We start from the raw sequence: 25,580 nt of genomic DNA on the forward strand, positions 1-25,580 counted from the left end.
GGTAGGTAGGTTTCGATGAAAGGTTTTTAAAAACCTAATGAAAATCTGGTTTATTTTTTAAAAACTGAATGATTTATTTTTACCAATGCGTTATAATATATATTCATTATTGAACAAATTACGTTACAAAATGTACACGTTCTCCTTTAACCGACAGGTAGCTACAATATTATTATTTCATACTTAACAATTTAAATGTCTACGTACATTATATGCAGTTAAGAGTAAGTATCTTAAAAATACATAATATCAATAATTTATACAACGTATGACGGAAAATCATTAGCTTTCGAACTACACGCTCCTCGTTATACGAAAACTTATCGATAAAAATTAAAAAATCTTAAACTATTACCAGAAAAAAGATTTTAATAAAATAAACCCGTTCGGGTGACAATTTTGATTCGTTTGGGAGGATTGTGTTTCTTGTTCACTTAAAACAAGCCCGATCTAATATTTACAACGCTTTTGATCCAATAAGTGTTAAAAACGAACGTCTTCAATATTTGGTTAGCCGAATTCTCGTTATAACTGTAAGTGCTACTAATAAGAGATCCATCGGTAACAGTTTATAAAAGCATCATAATTTTTTTGGTATAAATTGAATAAAAAAAACTAAAAAAATAGGTATCGATGATGCAAAGGCCACCAAATTGCTAACGCTGAGTGATGAAGCTGTTGAAGCTATGAGGAGTACAGTTGATAATCCCAAAGTGTAACCTTCCAAGACTAGAATAGGTTCGAAACGCCCAGAAGAACTGATCTCCAACGTGGCCTCGTGGGTTAAAAAGATATTTACAATGACAAATGAACCCGGGAAAGCGCGAATCGTCTCAGTCAAACTTGATAAACCAAGCTCCAGCTCTATAAGAAAAGTTTGGCATTTCAGATGAAGAAATACAATGCATTATCAAGGTAATATGCTGCACTAACATTATCTTACATTTACATCTATAAATGGACCATCCTTATATTTTTGTTCCTAAGAAATTGATCAACATACTATTTACAGTAAACAATGGGATAACGTCAAAGTTCAAACATTAACAACTTCATTGCGAATTCTGATGGTTTCAAATCAAGTGGTGATACTGGTTGTAGATATTTTGGAAAGCATAGAACAGCTAGAATGTGTTTAGTTAAAAAAGAGGTTTCTCTGCAATGATTTAAGTAAAAAAGTAGTAAAATTTTAAAATCAAAATGTAATTTTAACTCCTATCACACCTAACTCATCGCTTACGAATAATAATTGTATAATAACTATAATTGTTATGCCTACATTAGTTCCTTGACTCAGATTGTGCGATTTCTTTGTTTTATCGTTAACATTAACTTCCTTAATACCGATTATCATTAATGACACTACGTCAACAACATATAAGGTTACGTTAAATGAATCCACTACAATTCCATGTTGACATACAATAATGGGGTATTCAAAGGTATACTGTTTTACCATCTTAACTTCTTATAGACACCAATTACATATTAGTTACTTAATACATTTATGTGCTGGGATAGAGAGAAAGAAAGTTTCGTTGTGTCTCAAAGTACAGAAGAAACAAAACACATAGAAGAAGTCGCTTACCAATTAAATCAACAATAGAGATAGATATATACATATAGATAAAATTACGTTCAATTTTCACAACATAACGAGAATATTTTAACTTTTCAGTTCTGTGAATAAATCACTAATGTATCGTATTGAATCGCTTATATACTTACATTTACAATCGTATAAGTATACATTACACATCTATATGGTTATATTTTGTCTGATGTTTTCACAGAAAATGTAAATCTACTGGATGGCAAGCGAGTTGACAAGCTTCCACGCGATCAATGAACAAATACAACAATTGTTATTTTTACATATAATTAATTATATATCCTACAACAACTAACTACGTCCTCTATGATATTTATTCCGTTGAGACGTTTATTATATATAACTTCTAATTTTTTCTCACAGTATCGCTTTATTTTGACTCCATTATTATAAACAGTTTTATTACTTACATACATATCGTTAAATTTAATCTTAACTTCACGGATGAAGTTTACAGCTACGAGGAAGAAAATATTGTGATTGCAAAGGATCAGTTACAAGATGAAGGTTTGAAGGCAATCAGAGTAAATACCAGTGTTCATTACACTCTAATTACAAAAGAAAACATTTAACCCTGATAATTCCAAATATTGAAATACAACAAGAAGCGCTATATTACAACGTTATAAATTCGATGTTGCGTTCAATATAAATACTTCTGGGGTTATTGAAATCTCTAGTAATAAAATCTGTGACGGTGAACCATAAAATCTCAAACCAGATTGGGACGAAATTTTATGAGCTAGCACAAAAGATGTCGAAGAAGAACAACTGAAAACTGTCACGAGATTATTATCAGAGATGTTTTACACTAATTTGAGCTTCGCTGTTACCATATTGCTTTTAGTCGTTGGATCAAATCTATATTTAACAAGAGAACACTACTGAAGTAAACAGAAAAGAGTAATAGTTTGAACGCAAGCAGTTTCCGAAATACATTCAAATGAAATGCGGTACAAAACTTCGTAAGAACGCTTAGAACACACAAAACGCAAAAAGTGACATTTATTGTCAAAGTTTTAACTTATGGAGGGATATTTTACATAGGCATAGGATACGATCCAATGAAATGTATTTGTATGACGACATTAAATGGAACCTTTATCATACTGTAAGCTAGCAAAGTTAAATCAATGGCAAATGCAGTTACTGGCTTTAAGAAAATAAACTATGTTTTATTTTTACTTTCGTATTTTTTTTCTTCTAAGCAACAGCATCTAATAACGACTACATGCTTAAAAATACCTTGAGCATTACTAAAATATAAGTATAATGTATTATGAAGAATCCCAAATAGATTATTAGGCACAAATTTATTTCATTTCTTCACATCGTTACATATAAGTATATTATCATATATTCTACAACACACGAGACAGTGTAACTTACAGATTTGCAATAATATAGATATTAACATGTAATTTTTGTTTTTTTTCACAATAATTGGGTTTCCATAGACACTTACTAAGTAATACATGAACTTGTTTTTTACATATATATTTATAAGAATATAATAATATAGGTAAAGCATTTTCTTTCTTATCAAATAGAGCACAACGGATCCCTTAGATTAATTTTAATAATATTAGGGACACAGGATATCTACAAATATTGATTTCACAATCTGAAATAGTATATTTAGTAGAAGGTATCTATCTTATAAATGAAAGAAGCAACGTTCAGGTGAACTTTACTCCATAACTGACACCAATTTCGGTAAATTGACAGAATATTAGCATTTTTACAATTTATCTTATGTGCTACTGTGAAAAGCAAAATTTGAAATGGACAGATTTCTTATTACGACAAGAAGTTTATATTTAATTCCAATTCCAATAGAATAAGCCTGTAATATTAATTATTTACTTTTCCATGACATTCAGTTAATTTTAAAATATTTTTACAATTATTATTAAAGATCGAAAACCCGCTTTTCACAACAGCGCAAAGTATCAAAAATAGGTCCTTATTGATTTCACAATAATGTAATTATTATGCCCAGTTTTACAAATTAAAAAAGTTACAGAAGCTAGCGCTGCTAAAACTAATCTATGCGTTATCAGTCTCCACTAGAATCTTATAATTTAGAAAATCCGTAAAGTAAATCACAGTGTTTGAAATAGCAAAGAAATAGTGAAAACTAACGTTTGTTTGCCGATCCATATTTTTCCACCGTCCCACAGTACAACACATTCCCATATTGATATGTATGTTTCTATAGAACATTGTATTGAAAATTTAGCGTTAAGAAAAATAAAATAGTATTGAAGTGTCCCTTTGCATGATCCATAGGTGCCATCATATTTTACATATAAGTCCGTACCTTACCACAGTTATCCTTACTTTATCATCCTAACATACATTATAGCAAGACATCCAACACTGAATATGTATCCCTACCATGACATTTATATGCATAATAACATGAACAAGAGGCGCATACATCAAGACGGAAGATAGAAGGGCAAGATTATGCGTATCTCGTTCAATTCCAACTCAAACATGGTAAGGATTCTCTTCAACCCATCAAACATCGAATACCTTCTCGAAAAATCCGCTCCGAAATTTATCCATGGCAAACCGAGTTGCTTCAAATAGTAAAAGTAAATCGTCGACTATCAACTACGTGTGCATCAAAGTATATGTGAACTTACGTAGACAACGCAAGATGACTATAACCTAGTCTTATTTTTCTATTACGAATACATATTTCATCTAATAGTCCAAAAGTAAATGGTCACGCTTAAAAGTACGAATCAAAACATAAATGGTGTGTCAAAGAAATTGCAAACTTACTATTTGTAACGTACTAGAAGCCAAGTCAATAATACGAAACGGACGCGACGCGGTGCGGCGAGCGACAGAGACCCCAACACAACTTCACCTTCATTTGGCATTCAAGATCCTCGATTTTATTATATACATGTCTGATCGAGTGAAACCGAAGACGAACAATCCAACGCCGATCCCTAACTGACCCGTGACTTATTAAACAGGCGACGGAGTGTAGACGGATTTATTTACTGTCAGAGACGTGCCGTTTGGATAACACCCACAATTTACAAAAAAGTAATTTTCAATTAAAGCAACACCACAAAAGAACCGACTCACAGCCTTTACTTTGAAACTGATGCACTTCCAAACGTTGAAGCGTGTCGCCTATTAAAACTAAAATTAAGAACCTGAACTGAAGGAGAATCGGCCTCGCGGCCGGACAATAAACATAATTATCTCCCTCGACCCTTATTAAATAACTTTGTACATTGAATCCAAATGTCGACACATCATTTTGGATGTAGGCACTCTCTAGGCGGGGCGGCGGACGGGCGCCGCGTGGCGTGGCCTCCAGGTGGCGGCTCTCGGCCGACCGTATGAGATCAGTGGAACAGGCCGGCAGCGGCCGTGGCGACCCGAACACCGCTCTAAGACGACGTTAGGTACGAGGAGAAGGTGTTGTCCACCCAGTCTCCGTGGACGCCGATCTCGCTGAGCATGTCCGACACGTCGGGCGTGCAGGAGAACTCGAAGTGGGAGCCGGAGGAGGAGGACGCGGTCTCGAAGGACTCCATGTCCGTCGTCAGGGCTTCGAGGTCCACCTCGCAGTCCGCCGGCAGAGGGAGCAGGTCGGTGATGGAGTAGAGATCCGTCAAATCCGATTGGTCGCGACGCGTGCTGTCTTCGTAGAGACACGCGGATTCAGGGGAGTCGGGAGAGCCGGCAGGGGATGCTGGCAAGGGTGGAGGAGCTGGTGTCTCCACGGGGACGCTGGGGACGGTAGGCGCAGGCCGCGCTCGCCGTCTCGACATGCCCCTGTTGTTATTCGAGTCCGCCTTCTGCTTGCGTTTTTGTTTCGTGACCGCGCCCGTCCTGGTGGCAGGCTTCGCGGTCTTCTTGCGAGGCCTGTACTTGTAGTCGGGGTACTCGCGCATGTGTAGCTGCCTGAGCCTCTCTGCCTCGTCGATGAAGGGCTGACGCTCCTCATCGTTGAGGGTCTTCCACACGCGGCCCAAGTTCTTTGAGATTTCCGCGTTGTGCATGTCAGGCGTCTGCTCGCATATTTTCCTGCGCTCGATCTGCGACCACACCATAAACGCGTTCATTGGCCTCTTGATGTGGTTTGGATTGTTCTTCTTAGTCTGTAACAAATGAAAAAGGAACATTATAGCATTTATAATCGATTAAACTATTGGACGGGCTATAAAATAGATTTATGTTTCAGACAGAAATCAGTGTTATCTGTATAATTGTAGGAGCATTATTATTTCAGACATGTCCGCGGTGCCGCGGGCAGAAAGAGCTGGTTTTATTGAATTAGTATGCATGACATTGCACCATTAAGTCTGCGGCCTTACTATTAATGATATTGTTATCATAGAAATTATTATAACAAACAGGTCAAATTGTATGTATTGAAACAGTTTAGTAGTGGAAAATTTTGTGCGTAGGTTGGATTGCTCGATTGGTTATGTAAGATGTTAATTGGTTCTAGTTAAGTGTTACGCACGAGCGTTTTTTTCTGTAAGTGATTGAGTGGATATGCTTCTTAAGTTACTTTTTCAGTAAAGGGTTATACTCGTGGCTTCCGTGTCTCGGCCACATGTAAAACATTGACAAACGAGGATGTCAAAGGACACGGGAAGTCATTATCAAATCATGTAGGAAGCGTTGGAGGACTATTAGATCTATACTTGGACAAGGGTCATTTTCCTTAAGTCGAAACGTGGAGTGGTAGATAAATATTAGTTAAGTACACTATTAGATAATTGTACTTCAGTATAGGTCTATAATTATACAACAAAAACTATTACATTTAAATTACAATCACCATAGAAAAGCTACAGGAAAAGTCCACCATTTCTAGCTCCCCCTGAATATAAAAACAACATGTGGTAAGAACACACCCGAAAATTCTCTTTTATTATTCAAATCTTACTTTCACTAAAATCTGTACGGGCGGTCCCGGTGGAAACTGCAAAAAATCCACGCTAACTTTATACTTTTTTGGGGTCTATGGCGGAATGAATAAACTGGCCAGTGTACACAAACTTTTTACAGAAGAAAAGTTTGACGTTACATTCGAATTTTAAAATCCTGTACTAGCACCAGTGCGTTTACCTTTTCATATGAGGGTCATACTTTTTTTTAGAAAACCAAAGTGTTAATTGAAAATAATCAGAATAACTCTTTTTCCTAAGCATACGAGGCCAAAAAATACAGCCTGTATGATCAGTAATATAGTTCAGGAAGTACCATAAATTAAACTTTCCTATTAACTCTGACTAAATGTACATAGATCTAAAGATTTATTTTAAAGTCCAACGGATTTTTATCAGCTGCTGATAACGTGACCAACATAATAATTATGAGACGAAACTGGACGAAACCCAGCGTAAATATGCCTTGTCAGTGTTGTCCCTTTTTTGTTCGTCTTATTTATATTCAGGACAAAAAAAGGGTTTGTCAGATGGCAACTAAATCAAGTTCGGAACGCCCACACGGGCTCAAGGTGAACTTCGTAGAGGTAGGCAATAGGCCGGGAGATAGAGACAGAATATCAGTACGATTTTGATATAAAATTTCTATTTAAAAACTAAAATTCTAGGAAAAAAGTGATATGTTTATTTGGTATACAATATCAACATTATGCTACAATGTGATTTTAAACTTGTAAAAATCATTTTTAATAAACAATAGATGATGTCAACTGTTATTGGTTGAGCAACTTTTCTTTTCAAAATATAGTTTTTCAATTATTTAACATATTCACTGCTGTCAATATGATAAGGATTAATGAGTGATATGCCTTAAGGTTCAAAGGTTTCGTATTCATTAAGGGCCAAGGAATAGAATTTATTATCATTGAACATTTCCACAAGAAGACAGCAAGCATAATACAAAATACCTATGTAATTATCATAAATATTGTACTTACAAAAATAAATAACTAAATCTTCTAGTTAACCACTGACAGTAATAATTTTATTTTTCACTGTACGGTTTAGCTAAGAACTTGGAAAAATGATATTTGTATAACTAAAAAAGTACAAGCTCAAATAAAAACTCTTTCGCCCGGACTATGAGAGGTAGGCAGTTTTTTGCATCCACGTATCCAGACGATATTATTATACAGTTTTTGTTGGAGCAATTTAGTTTGGACTAGATTCAAGTCTGGTTTCAATATAATTTATCACAGTTGCAGTTTCGTGACTGAAATATTCTGTCGCAGTGTCGATGACAGCAAAGGCACCTTCTTTATTTGTACTCAGGCGTCACTAAAGTTGTGTTAATTTATCAAAACATGTTAAATGTCATATTGACACATGTTTGTGATGAAAACTTAGCGTAGTACGAGTTATGCATTGAATATTTTGGATTTCACAACACATTATTGTGGCTTGTCTTCGTATTCATTCAACAGATCAACGAAACTCCCAAGGTATTTTTATGAATGCTGACATTAAAGGTGAGTTGTCTGTAAATAAACAAAATTTACAACTGACAGGACACAAACAAAATAAAATTAATAACATTAATATTCCATCAGTATTTGATGTTAATACACAATGAATGTGTATTGCTCAAACGAAAAATATGAAGAATTTCAAGTGTCTCATAAACCAAAGAATCCAAAGGGCTGGGTAAATAGTATAAAAGAGATAAAGGAAGGGAAATAAGTCAAGCAAAGTCGCAATAAAACGCAGTCGCACGTGAACGCAGGTGTAATATTCTGCCGTCTCTATTACGTATACCGATTTTGTTAAAGCGTGAAAAGGACAAGCAAATACTGCTGTTGAAATCGCTTTCATCCCCAGAGGATTTAAAAAGCCACATCGAAAACAGGTTATTTTAAAATAATATGAAAGAGTTGAGACTACTACAATAAAATATCTGGTATGATGCTAAGTGTAAGGATCCTGATAGAAATTGGTTTCTATTTAGATGGCAATTCAACAGCATCTGGTCGCTATCAAAGTCCGTTACAAACCCAATCGGAGTATCACGCCACATATTTATAGGAATTGGCATACCCTTTGTCGCAGCCATAGAGCTCAATGGTTGCTATTATTGCTTGTGCAATACTTTTCAAAGAAATTGCTACTGTAAGTACGAATAACATTTAACGATAACTGCATGTAAAATCTATTGGTACAGCTTGTAGTTGTTTCGTAAATAATAATATGATAGAATGAACGTGTCCGTAATTTGAGGGCTTCCTGGTGTTTAGAAATTTATGGACTGCTCAAATGCCTGTCTGTTACGAAGTTTTGATGCATTCCACAAAAAATTGAATCACTTATAGAATACAGTACGAAACTGTTGCTTTATCCACCAGCTATAAAAAATCTTTTTTGAAAGCACAATTCATAAAATATTAAATGGTTTTGATATTGGCTAATACATTTTTAGATGCTCCAAAATATCGAAACTCCTTAATCTTTCTTAGAACACAATCTAGTTTACGATTTCCAAATTAATTTTTAATCTCGCTCATCGTAAAGATACTAAAAGAGTCATAAAAGCTGAGTAATTTCGCTGTTCTGATCGCTTAAAAAGCTATCAAACGCTGGTACAGTATCTGTATAAGCAGCTAGGAAACGAAGTGGATGCCCTTGTAGACCCGGCGGAGTAGCGGCGTTAGCTACGCATAGATCATAATAAGCATACCACAGAATAACTAACACAGCCAGAACATTAACGGCCGTTTTCACAAATATTACTATGAGGTCTCATAGTGCGCGTGGACGCACAGGGTGACACACGAACCAATCACAGAGCTCTATTCAACGCTGTGTGTTCAATTTGCTGCTTCTTTAAGCAAGCATCGTTTGTGAATACGGGCGTAAGTTTTTTGAGTAGATAATCAGCTGATTTTTTATTTATTTATTTATTTACTTATTTTTAATCTGCTTGAAGGTTCACAGAAAGTCCAATGCGCCAACAAGTTATACAATACAGATAATTTATAATATCAATTTAAATATGTAAAATTGACAAATAATTAAAACGATAAATTAAATAATAGTCAACAACTAAATAAAGAAGATTCTATGTTTGATGTTGTTGTAACAGTTGATGATTAGAAGGAAGTGCCGATAGATGGTGGTGACTGAGTTTGTGGCGCTTTTTTTTAGCACTTGCCAGATATTTAGGTCAAAGCGCTAGTAAAGAAAAATATATGAGACTATGTTAAGGTTCCTAAGAGCAAAATTCTAAATCCACAAAATTGATTTTGTAGTGCTATGATAATATTTTCAAATTCAAAAGCCTCGACACTTTGTTCTAATACCCATATCAAGAACTGTAAATGGATTTCAAACGACCACTTATCTAATTGCCGTGGCCGTTCTGAACCAGCTGTGCACAAACAGTACCTTAAATGGAAGGCTGGCAAAACACCATACACCGCGTTCTGGGCACGTATCGTGAACACGTGCAGGCCATTGCTGAGAAATCAGACATTTCAAATCCTTTTACGATATATTTATGCGTCTGTTTAGTTTAACTTTGACATTAATACAGTCTAGACTTCCTATATAACCATCTTGGTTTGTTTTAGTTAGGTTTCTGTTTATTTTATTGAGTATTAAATTGCGCCAAATGTCTTCCTTGTTTCATGTGTTACAACACTAGCAATTGGAGGTTTATGTATTTGCATGTATTAAACATTATCTGTTTAAGGCATTGCTTAGTAATTTATCGTCTGTATACATAATAACATAATTGTTTGAGTTGCATTGTATTTAAATTATTAGAAAAGTTTATTCTGTGTATAACTACATAGTACTAGCTTGGACAGAATTTTAAACAAAGATTTAAACATTGTTGCGTGCTTATAAATCACTGCACTTATCAATTTGAAGATGTCCTAAGTAATCACCAACATGTCGCCTATTTAAACTTTCCGTATCTTCCGCACTTTTTAGTAATTTATCCTTTACTAAGCAGTATCAAGCAATCTTCACATTCATTCCTTGGGAGTTGTATCAGAATCTGTGATTGCCCTCATTAATTATTTCTTAGCTTTTATGGCCGGCAGTTGCCCTCTCCATACAATCTGGGACACTCGCTGCTGTAGTAAATAAGTAAAGTAGGGTCGTATGTGAATCAAAGGTTATCAAAACATTTGTTAGTATTGCAAAATACTTGGCTTATTATAATAGTAAATAAAATAATAAATAATAGTGATATTGATTCAATCATAGAAAAAATATTACCGATCAAGCCTCTCTTTACAGATTCATCAGTTTACTACCTACTTCATATTTTAATAACAACGCAGCTTCAAAATTAGTTTTGGATTTAGGTCCAGAGGGCACAATATCAAGCTTTGGCATCAAGTAAGGAGTAGTATTTTTTCTGTGTCTTTTCCCATTTCATTCGGGGTCAGCTTTTGCTGTTCTAAATTGCTAAAACTCTTTCTTATGCAGTCGAAATAAGTAATATTTTTCAACAAAAATGTGTACCCTGAGGTGCAGTACATCAATGTTAGTTAAAGGATATCACCAAGTATGCCAGCGTGTGTCGATACGGTCCAAGGCCAGCAAAGCTTCCGTGTTTGCAGGCTGGTAACGCCAAGTCCGCAATTTCGCTAACAAATTGAGGTCACAAGATAAGGTTTTTAAAGATGATTAATAACGACTTCCTTTGAGGAAGCTTATAAATAACGTAATAAATATATTTAAAAAATCATTTAATGGCGCCGATCTCGGATTGAATTTTAACTGCCTAATTTAATATTTTGCGGTTTAAATGACTGTGAAATTTATTCAATGATTCATTCGTTTGTAAATTAAGATGTTGTGTGTGTTATCAAAAATATAATGGTGAGACAGCTCTGTATGTTTGTCTTAGAAGCGTTTGAATTGAAAGACTCTTTGTCAATTCAGTCTTTATTCAACATTTTGCTTCAAATATTTCGATGCCATATGGCACTTTACAACGCGTCTCCAGGGGACGTAGAGTCGAACAATAAAAAGGCGTTTACTCTTTCACACATAACTCAGAACGAGCGGGAAGGAAATATTAATGAAGATGTTGGACATCACCCTTTGAAACGAACAAAGGCCCGACGACTGTGCCCTTTGTAATATCCACAGTTCTAGAGCCCGTACCTTTTGTGTTTGCTGATAATGATTCGCAATTGTCGAAATGAAACTTTTTTCTATCATCCCGGTCCCTTATTACAGAAGCAATTTGATCGGACCCGTTTGAAAATAAAGATTGGAATTTTTGACGACATCTTGCGCTTTATTAAGTCCGTCTTCACGTCTTTTTGTTCTGTTGATATTAACTTATCAGATTCTAGGTGTTGGGCTTTTATTGTTTGCCTTCTCTTTGTTATTTGTTGGAAATAATTGTTCCCTTACTTTCCAATATTCACATTTTGGATGTTTTTAGTATACATTTTTGCTGCATTGCCAATCTTGCCACATCTCTGAACCGAGATATGAAAGACGGATCAGAGAGTATAGGTGTGTGAAATTTAAATAATGTAAAGTGTTGACTTGGCATAAGGCTGGCGAGAGAAGCCTAGAGAAGGCTGTAGCACATAGTGGCATAAGGAAGTGAATATAAATTACGTATAAGTCAAGGACTGTGAGACAGTAGGGATGTGCGGTGTAATGGCAGCGTTATCTGTTTACGGAATTGTTGGTTAATGATTAACTGGTTGAAGAATGTGGTAATAAATTGTAGAGTCAGTACACAATCATAGTACAAGAATATTTTAAAGATGTGTGAATCCAGAAATATCATGTTTTTTTGCTGTATGCAGTATTGCTTGAAAAGAAAAGAACTATTGTTGAGGTTTTTATTAAAATAGTGTTTTGCTTATTTACTATTTATTTTCACAGCTGTAAATCTCAACAGAAACTTACGACATTTGCTGGTTTTTTTTTTTTTTTTAATAATCGATATTTATCGTGCATATATCGATACTTTCCCCACGAGTCCCGCCCTAGCGCCAGTCACGACTCCGCACACAGACCTTTCCAAAGCTACGTCTATTTTGACCCCTTTTCGCCATAATCGCCCATTCATACACGTACACGACCTGAATTTTAACTAACCTATATTACTATTCAAACACACTACATCCAACTGTCAACGCACTTTAAGGCACTGTCACAGTTTAAAGTTTAACAGTAGAGCCACTTTCTGTCAAATTATAATTATTTTTATGAGGATAAGCAAGGTAATGCTATTCTGGAATTATTTTTTCCACAGATCTCCTACTCATATAAACGATTTGGAAGCTCCTTATTTTATAGTAAAGTATCAAAATGTACCAACTTTAACTGGAACATTTAAGTAATTTTGCTAATCTGCGCTCATCTTTGTAACGTCAAGTAACCATTTTACAAGTCTAAAAGTATTGCCAGCGAAAAAGATCAATTAATTTTGAAGTCAATTCATTTTGAACAGAGACAAGAGAACTTTATTTTTGGCTGTTTAAAAAAAATCTTCACGACTGAATCCTTTCAGTCGAGCTTAATGACTGCCAAATCCGAACCCTACTGTATGATTTTCTATTACACCACTAACTTGTCATATTTATGTGTGAATATTAATACATTTGGCTTCAGTGTGGGGTCATAAAATGTTATTATTATGGCTTTTTAGTTGACCTCTTTAGGAATAAATTTGGGTGGCACGATTTATTGTCAAAAAGAACTATTGAATTAATGTTATTTATTCTGAAAATGTTCCGCACATAATATTACATTTACATAACTGTAGCTTATGCGTGTATTTTTTACATTGTAACAGTTTTTTTATGCATTATTATAGTTACTGTTAGGTATCTCTAAGAGATCCACACAATAGCAAAATTATTTTCGACGTCAATTAAAGTTCTTAAAAATATTATGGTGTCTAGTCCACTGATTGAATAAATCCACAATAAAAATGCAGCCAATGTGGTACGTAATTTTTGGTCTCAAAAATTACGTACCACAGTTTTAATGCGACCTATTAATTATCCAATCAACAGTGGTTTCGTATTGATTACATACACCGAAATCATTACATTGAAGCTACTATGTTACTAACTAATTTGTAAGAGTTGATAACCACTGTTATTTGTATACGAATTTGGATTCACCAAACATGTACTGGATTACTATTGTTTGCTTGCCATGCCAAAGTGACCTCTATAGTTGGAGTAGGAGTGTGTAGTGATAAGTATTGTTTATAACAGTGTCACTGGCATAATGATCAATATTTATAAAGTGCGTGGCGTTTGCGGTTAAGCTTAAATGGTGGACGCCATTTTAGGTTACATTTGACGCAAAATTAATGTTCAAGAAGCTAAAAGTACCTACAGACAAAATAATGCAAATAACATTGATCATTCTGTGACATTTTAAGCAAAAATTACTTTCAGTCTAAATAAAAGTCATTGATTGACAAACTAATCTAATTTTATGCTCTATTTCGAAAACATATACATAGATAGTTCTTAACAAAGATAGTGTTGAAAGATTCAGTGACATCCACAAAATATTTAACAAATAAATAGTTCCCATCGACTAAATTCAAAAGCGTCAATAGATTATGTTTCATAACACAAACTTTGTATCAAAGCTCCGATCGTAGATCTACATAACGTACAACAGTCATGGTTACAGCTTTTGTGGTAACTTAATGGTCCAAGCTTCCGATTCAATTGGGAGGTCTCAGTGGGGTTACGTGACAGTGATAAAATAGTGCTGTATTGGCTTTTATAAACACTTTCCGTAATACAGGATTGATGGTTCACTTACTCATTTCCGACGATATGATGTCACCAGCGAGAAGCGAATATCTATTTGGTTGTGCTTAGAAATATGTCAGATTTATTATTAATATTCTTAGCTAGTTTTCGACATGGATACCGTTTCAATTGAGGATGGTTATGATAACACGGAGTTGATAATTCTCATTACGATATTAATAGAACATCAAAATTTCCTTATCAGTAGATTTGAATCAAATCACAAAGTAACCAAAATATAAAACAAACTAAAACACAATCTTAACCTTGCAGATACTAGAACGATTCTAAACAGGTAACTCATTCGATATCCTTTATTGAAATCGCGTTCATTCAGCATACAAATGTGGTTCAAGATTTATAAGTATTAAAAACGTAAAAAACTCCTTAGCAAGAATACGTGATAGTCATGTAGCTACGAGCCTTGGCCTCGATGTTTCGCTCTATGATTTCAAAGGCAAACTTAAAATTTTGATTATACAAGAACAATATAAAAAATAAATCAGTGCACACTGTATTGTTATATTCGTAACACGGCCTCACGTACGATGGTCAAATGGACTTACGAATTATCAAAAATGCTGACATAGTTTTGTATTTTTTGTATGGTTCTATTTTGGTTTAGCACAAAGATGTTGTTGTTTTGGGTTCACTAGAACGTGTCCTCTAAAACAGTATGCCATTGTGAATATCTTTTGCTGGTTTCTATTGATAATTATCTTATGTACCTCAAAAATTATAGTCACAATTTCATACAGCACTTTTGGGTGATAACCATTAGCATAAAAACTCTGAATTCTACTAAACATAAACGTGATCAAAATGCAAGCTAATGTTTTTCCGATAACAATAACTGGAGCCAGCATTTTGAGCTACTTTTCGATAATTTCGAACTGAAACTACGATATCCTAGTTTTAAGAGCACGATTTTCGCTATAATAAGGTTAGCAGCCAATCAATGCTAACGTTTGTGGGAGAGCTCGATGAAAATTGGGTTCCGAGAAAAGAAAATAACATTCGGGTCATTCTAACGAAGCAAATATCGATACCACAAAATCTAACGAACGCTAAGATACTAAAGATCGTATAAAGCATTTTCATGGTAATGGAGAAGGCAATGGGGGATCTTTCTATTAATTTCGTCGTAGATGTCGTCGTGTGTGCTATAATCCATATAATGATCACTATCTTTAGAATTCAGGCGAAATGAAGGGCTTTTAACGATTTGTTTGTCTTCAATATCAGATTTCAATTAAAGTTCAATTGTTTTTATTATAAAATGTTATTCAATTCAGTGAGTGTTTTCAACCTTCACAGAAATAACATTACAATCAAATAACCAACACGGTGTTTATTATCTGCCATTGTTATTTTTTCCACTTCAACTAATATTTTGGCATTTCCAAAAACCTTTTTCGACATTACTCTCGCTTGACCGACTCCGATCTGAGGCTGATAATAAATCAGAGAATATTACTCGTAAGCGGTAAAGGTGTATGTATCAACGTCAAAAGGTTACAAAAACAAATCGCTGAGGCAAGAGCAGGCATTTGCTAAATAATTTCGTTCGTACAATTTGGTGAGATTGATTTATTTTTTAACATGAATCAATGTGAAAAGTGGGATTTGGGTCACAATTTTCAAATCGAAAGCGAAATAAGTTTTGAAATTAAGATTATTGTGTAATGGTTAACCGTTATTATTTCCGTTTCTTCTGAATATTATGTGTAAATTTTGTTCAACCGTTAGCAGGCTTACCTATTTGTTTTTGTAAACATTCACTACTTTAAATTTTTAGATTTTCTTAAATGTGTAAGTTGATCAAATTCTCTCAACATTTTCTAAATTTATTTACTCCATCACCCAATTTTTCGACGCTTTTAACACCGTCACTGTTTGCTATGAAAACATAATGTCATCCGATCCAATTTGTGCAACTCCTAACCCACGATTCTAGCCTTACCTTACAAATAAACTGTGATGTTTTTTTAATCCAAAGTGATTACCGACGTGATTACATGTACCGTTAGCAAATACACGTGGGACTGCAGAATTATTGTTGTATGAGTTGTGATTTCTCACAATATCGAATGACGTTTGCATGGATTTGGGAAAGATGATGATGAGAATTATGATGTCATAGTCAAGACTCATTTGAATTTAGAATACATCTTTAATGATGGGATGTTTTCAGATTTCAATTTATTAGCTTGCATTGATGACTTGGAAAATTTTCCAGATCATCTTTTAAAAGAACAATTATTGCGTGTATGGTTAATCTGTCTTAATCTATTGTTTTTTTGATCGCTAAAGTGTAAATGATCTGTCTTTGTTCTACGATAGTACTTAATACATTTCAAGCTTTGCAATCTTAGTAAAAAGTTTACCCACAGGTGCTTTACACTTTAATTCTAGCTTTCATCCTCAGACAATTGTAACAAAAAAAGTGTAACATATTTGTGAACTCTACTAAAACAAACCAAGTGCGAAACATTCCAAATTACACGTAAGATAGTTATAAAATGAATACCACTATTATGTATGGCTTCGGGGCTTAATTTGACCTTGAGTTTTGTCTATCTCAGAAAGCCCCAGGCGCCATGTAATTGGTGTTTTGTTTCATGGTTATGTTAGGACTGGTACAAGAGATATGGTGTTTAAAGGTACCAGCAAATTGGTTTTGGCCTTTATGGTTTCGATTTTGAGATTGTTATTGTTGTGGTATTTTGATCATATTTTTACGGAGGCCAATTTAATGTTACCTATAAAAGGTTAACAATCGATCATAATATCGAAAAAACACGATGTTTCCAATCACAATAAATTGTACAAGCAACTTAGAATAGTTTACGTAGAGTGCTTAAAATAAGCAAGCAACTCATTTTAATGGGAGTAATTAGTTCTTAATTCCACCAACAGATAGGATTGCCTGTTCATTAAACCGCGGTGGCCAAGAAAGTTGTAAATAAAAACGCTACTCAATTAATAGTTATCTGCTAGAAACCGCGTTGTACTTTATATTGCACCACGCCTTATCAAATCAATATTAATATGAGGTACCTATAACATAATAGTTTTAACAGCCATTTTGCCTAAGCCTTTTGATTAGACATAGACATAATAATAATTGTCTTTGAGTTAATTAAGGCGTGGCCGCCTTTAGCGTGCATATAATTAGCTAATTTTATAATGCAATGTTATTATATTAATTGCAGCAATAATCCAGTAGAGTCTATTTTATAAAATTTAAATGGAGTAAAATTATTATCAAAGTAGAATTAAATGACTCAAGTAGATAAATAAATAACAACATGTCTTCTAACATATACAAATCGAGACGTGGAACACGCAGAACTTAAATTGAAACCATGATAGATAAACGTAGCAAGATAAATGCTAAAGGTTTTGATACAAAACGGTGGTTCCCATCACATAAACATCGCCTAAAAGGTTTTCGAGCGAGCGTGGTGCTAGTAATACTGCTTTTATCATGCAAAATCACTCTATTTATCAATACAACGAAGAAATACACAGCGTTTTCGTTCACGAGAAAAAACAAGGCGAAAAAATGTTCCCGGCGAAGTCGAGAGCTGTTGGTTTAGTATCGAATTCGTTTAATGTACCGCCTAAAGACACAACAGTGTAGCCAAGTTGGTTCTGTGATGAAAGGTATAATTGGAGGTCAAACTAGTGATGCTGCGAGGCTGATTGTCGATCTTTGTATCGATATACAAAAAGAAAAGGTAGCAAGGAAGCGCTGGACGCAGGCCGCTACCAATCGATCAACATGGAAAGCATTGAGGGAGGCCTATGTTCAGCAGTGGACGTCCTATGGCTGAAATGATGATGATGATGTATCGATATAGCGCCATAAATTACAAGCCAAAAGGATAATGGGTAAATACAGCAAAAGTAATTTTTAATCCTATTCGTAAATAGCAAATCATTGGTGGCCCATGTTTAGCAGTGAACGTTCTGTAGCAGATTAATAATGATGATGATGAATTTATCATTGAGGATTATTGATTATAACAGCAATAGGTAGTGTAATTTTTTTCATAAAACTATACGTTAATAATATTGTACTTACCTATTGAACTAACGAAATTATTATTATTAGCTTTGAAAATAAATAAATTACTATGGAAAGTTTATCGATAGAAACCTTAGCATCTCCATCACTACGAAACCGCTTTTGTACCTAGATCTGAAGCTATTACAATGGTAAACCTAAATTGTCTGGTTTATTCTGTGTAATAATAAAGTTTGACAGAGTTGGAATCTATTGCTGGAGAATTGCTATTTGCTTTGAGGTACGATATTATTGAAATAAAGATATTTATTGCAAAGTAGATGTATTACGTAATTTCAAGTAAGACGTATGCAATTCCAATAAATTAAAATATTATCTACGCCACAGATCGAAGTATAACTAACTTGAAAATAGGCTTACTTTTACTCAACTTAATATATATTTTTCTCTCAGTGATTTGCTATAATAACATACTACGTGTCGATAGAGAAAAGTGCACGTTGAAAAGCAAGTTCTATCTCAAAGTTTCACCTCGGGCTAAGTGGTTAATAATATCGATAATTGCGGGTTGCAGGTTCAGTTCCTGTTTCTATACTCTAACTTGACCCAGTAAGAACTGGATACGTTTTCTTAGTTTGTAATCTCATAATTACTATAACTTACTCATTCGATGATGATATCAAAAGTAGTTCTAAAATGTCCATAGAAACTAAAATTGTAAATTCAAATCCACAAATAAATGGCAAACACTAAACAAGGCCAAAAGACCGGTCAGACTTCAATGCGCCAATATTTTGCCTAGCAAAAATGGAGTACTAAATAAACGAGATGTCAATGCGGCGGATGCAAAATATCATTACAGCGAAATTTATGATTTTCGAAGATAAATTGGATACAAGACTCGATCGTGATTTCCTGCATATAATGTATTCTAGTGGGACGGCCGGCTCTTGCCTTCAGAGCTCGTCAAAGAATAGTAGTGCAGAGTAGACACATACTATTTATTGTTGCATTACATGAATATTTGAGTAGCTTGACTTAGGCAAAATTTTAGGTAGAGTTTATTAATTATTACGCAGTTTAGTTTGAACTTTTGTAGACAATAAATCAATTTACATTATAATTAATGAATGAAGAGATAATAGATGAATTAATGGGATCATTGAAACAAACATATCATATTCATATCAAAGTTTAACGCAATTTGTTCTCTTAATTTCAATAACAGGAAGAATAAAGAAGTTAATCAATTGCAACGTCCTTGCAAAGTTCAACGATTGTGTTATCTCGATTCACATGACCTTTGCCCAGTCAACAGTGTTGCCCGTTCCTCCGAGAGCCACGACATTCGTAGGCAGAACACGCGCGTGTCTTCCCTGCCGTTCTGCGTTCAACTAATTTGTGTCCGAATCACGTACAAGCAGAATGATGCGAGTGGCCTACCGATCCGTGTTTTTTATGCCCCACCACACAATGTTTATTGAATGTTGTATCGCTGGCGTAGATCAAACCTGGAGACTTGACTCGCACAAACAATTTACTGGAATAGGCATAATAAGTGTCGGCCCAGTATGCGTAATTTTTCAAATATATTTTTTATACAATAATAGACATTATATTCCAAATGCTTTATGTACTTCCTATCAAAGACATCTATAATTTATTTGATTGCTATTGTAAATACGAGTAAAATTGCAATGCCCTTGCAGGGCCCATATGTTTACCTTACATATTTTATAAGACCTTACTGTACATACATACATATGTGATGCAATAAATAAATGAATATGAATATGAATACTTTTTTAGATCAGCTCATACTTGTCATTCTGGTCTGACAACCGTATTTTAAACTGATATTTATTGTAGAAAATTTTCTGTTTAGTTGAATATGTAAAATATATTAGAAAAGTTCAATTGAAACCTATTATTCCATTTCGAGCGATTTTTCCGATACATTTTATATCAAAAATTCCATTTCCAATTTGTATTTCTAAATAACAGCACAGAGATCCCTGAAAATCCGATTTATATTTATTCGGTTCAAATATTATATTCTAACCGAAACGCATTGGAATTGTCATTGGAATTTTTCAAATCACCCTAAAATGAAGTGGGGTTTGAACGGACTCGCCTGTCTGCGCACTTTATTCTGTATCCAAATTGAATTTGTTCTGGACAACGTGTTATGTCTCTTTCAGTTACACTTGGTGTAGGTAGAAAATAAAGCAACTGGCATGCGGTTTTATGGGACCGATGCACTTTCGATGCGTCGTCTGTTTTACTATCGGGCCGTTCGAACTGTACGTTATTTATTATGACGACAGCTGACAGGATATCACGATTAAACTTTATTGTTACAACAATTAAATTTTATGTTCCAAATAGTAACAATTTGATAGTTATACTAATATTGTAATTTATAGGGAAGGTGAAAATTGCTCTTTTAATAAGTAGGTATGTAGATTGAGCTAAGCGAAAATAAAGTCATCATGTAACTAAATACAATATTGGTGCATTTTCTTTTTTGATATAGTTATTAGAGCTATGTTTATAAGATCATTCTATTAGTTTTATTAGCTCTATAACCTCCTAAGACATTATATCTCAGTCTTAGCGAAAATTCGAACCTATCTGTTAAAGCAGACCGTTAAATATATCAAGTTTTTGGAATTGCTACCTCTAAATTCCCAAGTTTTGAACGCGGTAGACTGTTGCAAATAGTGTTGCCATTTATCTGGATCTTCGTTGAACTTCATATTTTATTCAAATAATATGTAATTCCATATCATTTGGATATTTTAGTTTCATTTTCATTTCTAATATGGTTATTTCAGTGGAAGCTCTTTCAAATGTGTTCGTATTTTTTTTAAACTAATCACATGTTTGCTATTATTTTGTCTATTTAAATTCCTAACATTGTTAATGTTAATTTTAAGTTATTGTGATTAAATATCTGTCAGCAATTTATTGCTAGCAACTTTTTCAACTAATTAGGTTTCTTGGACAAAGTCTTAGATTTTGTTTGAAGAAAACTGCCATTGTAGATACGCGTAGCAATCACATTATTACAGCAAGTTAGTTATTAACCAGCCCTTAACGTAACCATTCATTCAGAACGATCAAAAAAATAAATTTTCATAGCAGCATTATCAAAATTGCAATTTTAAACGCTATCAAGTCCCATTCCTGGCAACACTAGCATGTTTGTTTGCAAGTGACGTTAATCTCGCACCGAGTCTGTGGTAATGATACTGCAGATTGCGTTACGACTGCTTCTCTTGTTCTTTATATTCATAACTTTGGATTTATTACGCCGTATAAATTTGTGGAGCTGGAATAAATTCCAGGTTTTGGTCCGGACTTGCTTGCAAAAGTACGGGTTTGGGTGTTAATGTGGATGAACTTATTTGTAATTTAAATAAGTAATTTTTACACACAATGATACAAATTATTTAATCAATGATTATTATGATAGAGAAGCAACATTTTAAGCAGTTGATGATGATGGGGTCAATTTCAAGACTCATTTAAAACTAAGTAGAGATTGATGGGTACAATGGTGCCGTATATTGTGCAAACTCAGTTAACTGAACCAATTAAATAGTAAACTTACTAAAACAGTTTTTTTTGTGTCATAGTGTCATTTGGAGTCAATTCTACGTGCAAAGAACTGCCCTAGAGTTACTGACTTACCACACGAATTTTGCATATTTACCTATCTCTAGAACATCTTTGTTTTCTTACCAAAAACTCTACCATCTGAAAGCTTGAACTCTTGACTAGACTTTGCAATCCAAGAATTTTACATGCGTAATAAATGGCTTTATTATCATAAAGCAAAGTATGGGATAGAGTTGAAATTTTCTGGTCCATAAAACAGAGAGACTTTGTTGATTCTAGAGTTCTCTGTAAATACTTCAGTGAATGTTCGTGGAGTACTGTCTGCAAATATGTCTTGGATATTTTCTTTTAAGTGTTCAAATCGTTACGGTTATTTTTTCTATTTAAATAAAAAATTCTCAATTTAGTGATAGGCTTTTGTTCAAATGCATCAATTAAGACCACTGTAGGAGCATAGAAGATTCGACACTATCAGAAGATATGTATGTATATAAAGACAACGAAATATCATTACCGAAAGAAGGTATTACAGTAATATTGGCGTAATTAACACTGATGGAGTCTAGACTACTTAAAGCAATCAAATTCATGACATTAAATCCCATTTAGTCACAAATGCAAGTGCAAGTATGGGATGTCTTCCCCTAACCCAGCTATGAAGATCGGGTCGCTTGACCGCAAATTAAAGTCAACCAATAAAATGAGGAGCCCCATGAATAACTAAAACTATCTTGGGACTCGGCCGTTCCATTCAAAAGTGACATAAAATAGCACTAACCACAGGCAGAGAAGGACGTTGGAGAAGTTATAAGGGAAAAAGTAGAACTAGTTTTTGCCTCTTTTCAGTCTGTCACAAAGACTTAAGCCTTTAAAAGATTGGGATGGATTAATGTTTTACCCTGTATCTTAAACTATCTCTATAACAAATTTAATTAAAATCCATTCAGTAGTTTTTGCGTGAATAAGCCACAAGCATCCATCTTCATCAACTTTTGCATTTGTAGCATTAGTTAGATGCTTGGATTAACATGACTGCACCCGCACAAATAGCACTGGACCAATATAATTTGGCCTAGTCCACATAGAGCACCTAAAGAAATAATAAGGTGTAGGTAGACTCTGTTAAAAAATGTGTTTAAATTCTTAAGCATCGTAAAATTCCAGTGAACTTTACAAATAGGTATTTCCTCGCTTAATTCTCGTATTGGACACGCAAACGACGGAGTGAGAATCGGAAATGTTCATGACACAACTAAAAAGGTAATCTCTCAATACCCATTTCAATAGCGATCACGTTTCACACTCAGACCGTTTAAGTCACAGTAAAAATGAATAAAGTAGACCCATTTTTAGTGATAGCATAACAAAACGGTTCAAATGTAACAAAAGTATACCCAACATTGCTACGATAATTGAAATAACTAATCATTGATTTTGAACCCTAATTCAATTAAACTATTCAACAATATTTTACTTTCTTTACAAGATAAACGTAATAATATGTTTTTGTAAATCACTGGCAGCATTAAAAGAAGAATTAGCGAATGAAATCAAAACTCATATCTACAATGCTTTCGATTTAATTACTCTTAGGTCATTTAAATAATCTTAGTCTTTTTCTTCTTCTGTTTTTTATGGCAATACCTGATTTTGGATAAAGCACTATTTCTACGAGCTTAGTCATTTGTGGGTTTACTCCATTCATTTATATTGTAAATGTAGCAAAGATCTTAAAGCTACGCTCTAAAATGCTTCTACGCCTATAAAATGGTTGAAAAGTCGAGTTATTCAGATTAAACGTGGTTAATGCCTTTATGAAAGATTTTACGGATCCAAAGACGTGTCGGTAACATAAAAGAACTAGAGGAACACTTGACTAACATAATACACTGTGGTTTGATAATGAATATAATACAACAAAAGTCATTAACGAAAAAGGTTTATGTATTTGGATCTATTTTTCTTTCAATAATGGTGCACTTAGTAATGATAATCTATTTCACCTTGATCTAGCTGAATATTTAATTAAACAATCCCATTTCAAAGCTTGTTACAGTTATGGTTCTTATTAACACTAACAGTTTCAATCTAGCGATATTATTTTAATGGACGAATCATTAAATGCAACTACGCAACATTGGCTTTATACTATAAAGTGCTTAGCCCTATTAAACCCAAGGAAATGTACGAGTATGTCAATAAAAACTTCGTAATAATATTCCCCATTAGCAAACTCTCCCGACTTTACGATGTAAACGATATAACAGAGACTGTAAACATTTACAAAATTCAGTATAGAATTTTGTAACTGAAATTTTTCAGCTCATCCCAGTATTGGCGGTGGAGAAACTCGTAAATTCAGAGCTGTCAATGTCCTAAGTTGCAAAGTAAAAACTTGGGAAGAATTTTGCAACCACGAGGCACCTTTAGTCGACGGTGGGTAATATAAAAGTTTTTAAAAGGTGAGTCCCAGAAGACTTGCTTTATGGTCTCGGGTATAAACACCGGAATAGGCCAAACAGTTTGAAATAACTTTCGGGTAAATTTTGTTAGCTTTCACCCGAAGTTATACATAATAGATGTTGACTAAAATACCTCGTTGTTATTTTGTAAACATTTTGTTATTTCTTGATAGTGGTGATAAAGTCACTGTTACAATTCGCTTCTAACACAAAATAGGCATTAACAAACTCAATCCAGCAAACAATAAAGCAGCCTAACAGCATTATAGCCACAATTTACACCCAAAACAAGTTTCGCTCTGCAATCCGAAACAGCAAAGCGATACGAATAACGCTACTATAGATAATAAACTTCTAACGAACATAATAATAACTACGAACAATAACGAAAGCCCCGCTGAGTTCCACGGAACTTTAAAAAACAATTCAATTACTAGAATCGCTGTACAAAACGAGGTTGCTCTTGGCACCCCCAATAACAATATTTCAGTTGAACTAAAGTTGGCCGGGTTAGGTAACAGAACTGGGGCCATTCAAAACCGTTTCGCTAAACGCAAGAGTGGAATTCTGAACTGCAATTTTAGGCCACGTGAGTAAACAGAATGTGAGCGGAAAAATAACATCAGAACATCTGATATAGGATACGCAAGGCTCAATGTTAGGTTCAAAAACCTTTGCAAAAAAGTGTTATGTAATCTGAGAATGTTAAACAATTTAAGTCAAGAAAATGTTGAATATCCTTTTACACCAAAAATAATTCTTAATTCTTCGCTCATAATGAAATCGCTACCTTAAATAAGTTACGTTCTGCGAAAAGAACCCATACAATTAACATAAGAGAGCACGCCACTCAAGATGGAATCTTCTAATAATTGGCTAACATTGGCCAAAACGATAACATCAAACATGCAAATAATACGTTTTGCCAGCAAACAATTTTAATTATACATACCTTTTTAAATCAAGCCTTGAACTTATTAAACATTTACTTACTCGTAAATAAAGATAATATTCGTTGCACAAGTTAAATTTTATCAGTGTATCAAAGCAAAAAATACTTTGAAGCGTAATTATTTTTTACAACATCTCTCAAAG

The 25,580-nt window shown here is 34.1% G+C and overlaps 1 protein-coding gene across 1 annotated transcript in view; it reads right to left on the reverse strand.

The window, feature by feature from the left end:
- Positions 1-3,437: 3,437 nt before the first annotated feature.
- Positions 3,438-25,580, reverse strand: part of LOC135080123 (transcription factor Sox-12-like) — a 96,652-nt gene continuing 74,509 nt past the window's right edge. The window contains exon 2 of the mRNA XM_063974811.1: positions 3,438-5,748. Coding sequence (XP_063830881.1) covers positions 5,035-5,748 — 714 coding nt within the window. The 3' untranslated portion in view covers positions 3,438-5,034. The remainder of the gene's footprint in view (positions 5,749-25,580) is intronic.

Source organism: Ostrinia nubilalis, chromosome 17 (genome assembly GCF_963855985.1).
Source record: "Ostrinia nubilalis chromosome 17, ilOstNubi1.1, whole genome shotgun sequence".
NCBI lineage: Eukaryota > Metazoa > Arthropoda > Insecta > Lepidoptera > Crambidae > Ostrinia > Ostrinia nubilalis.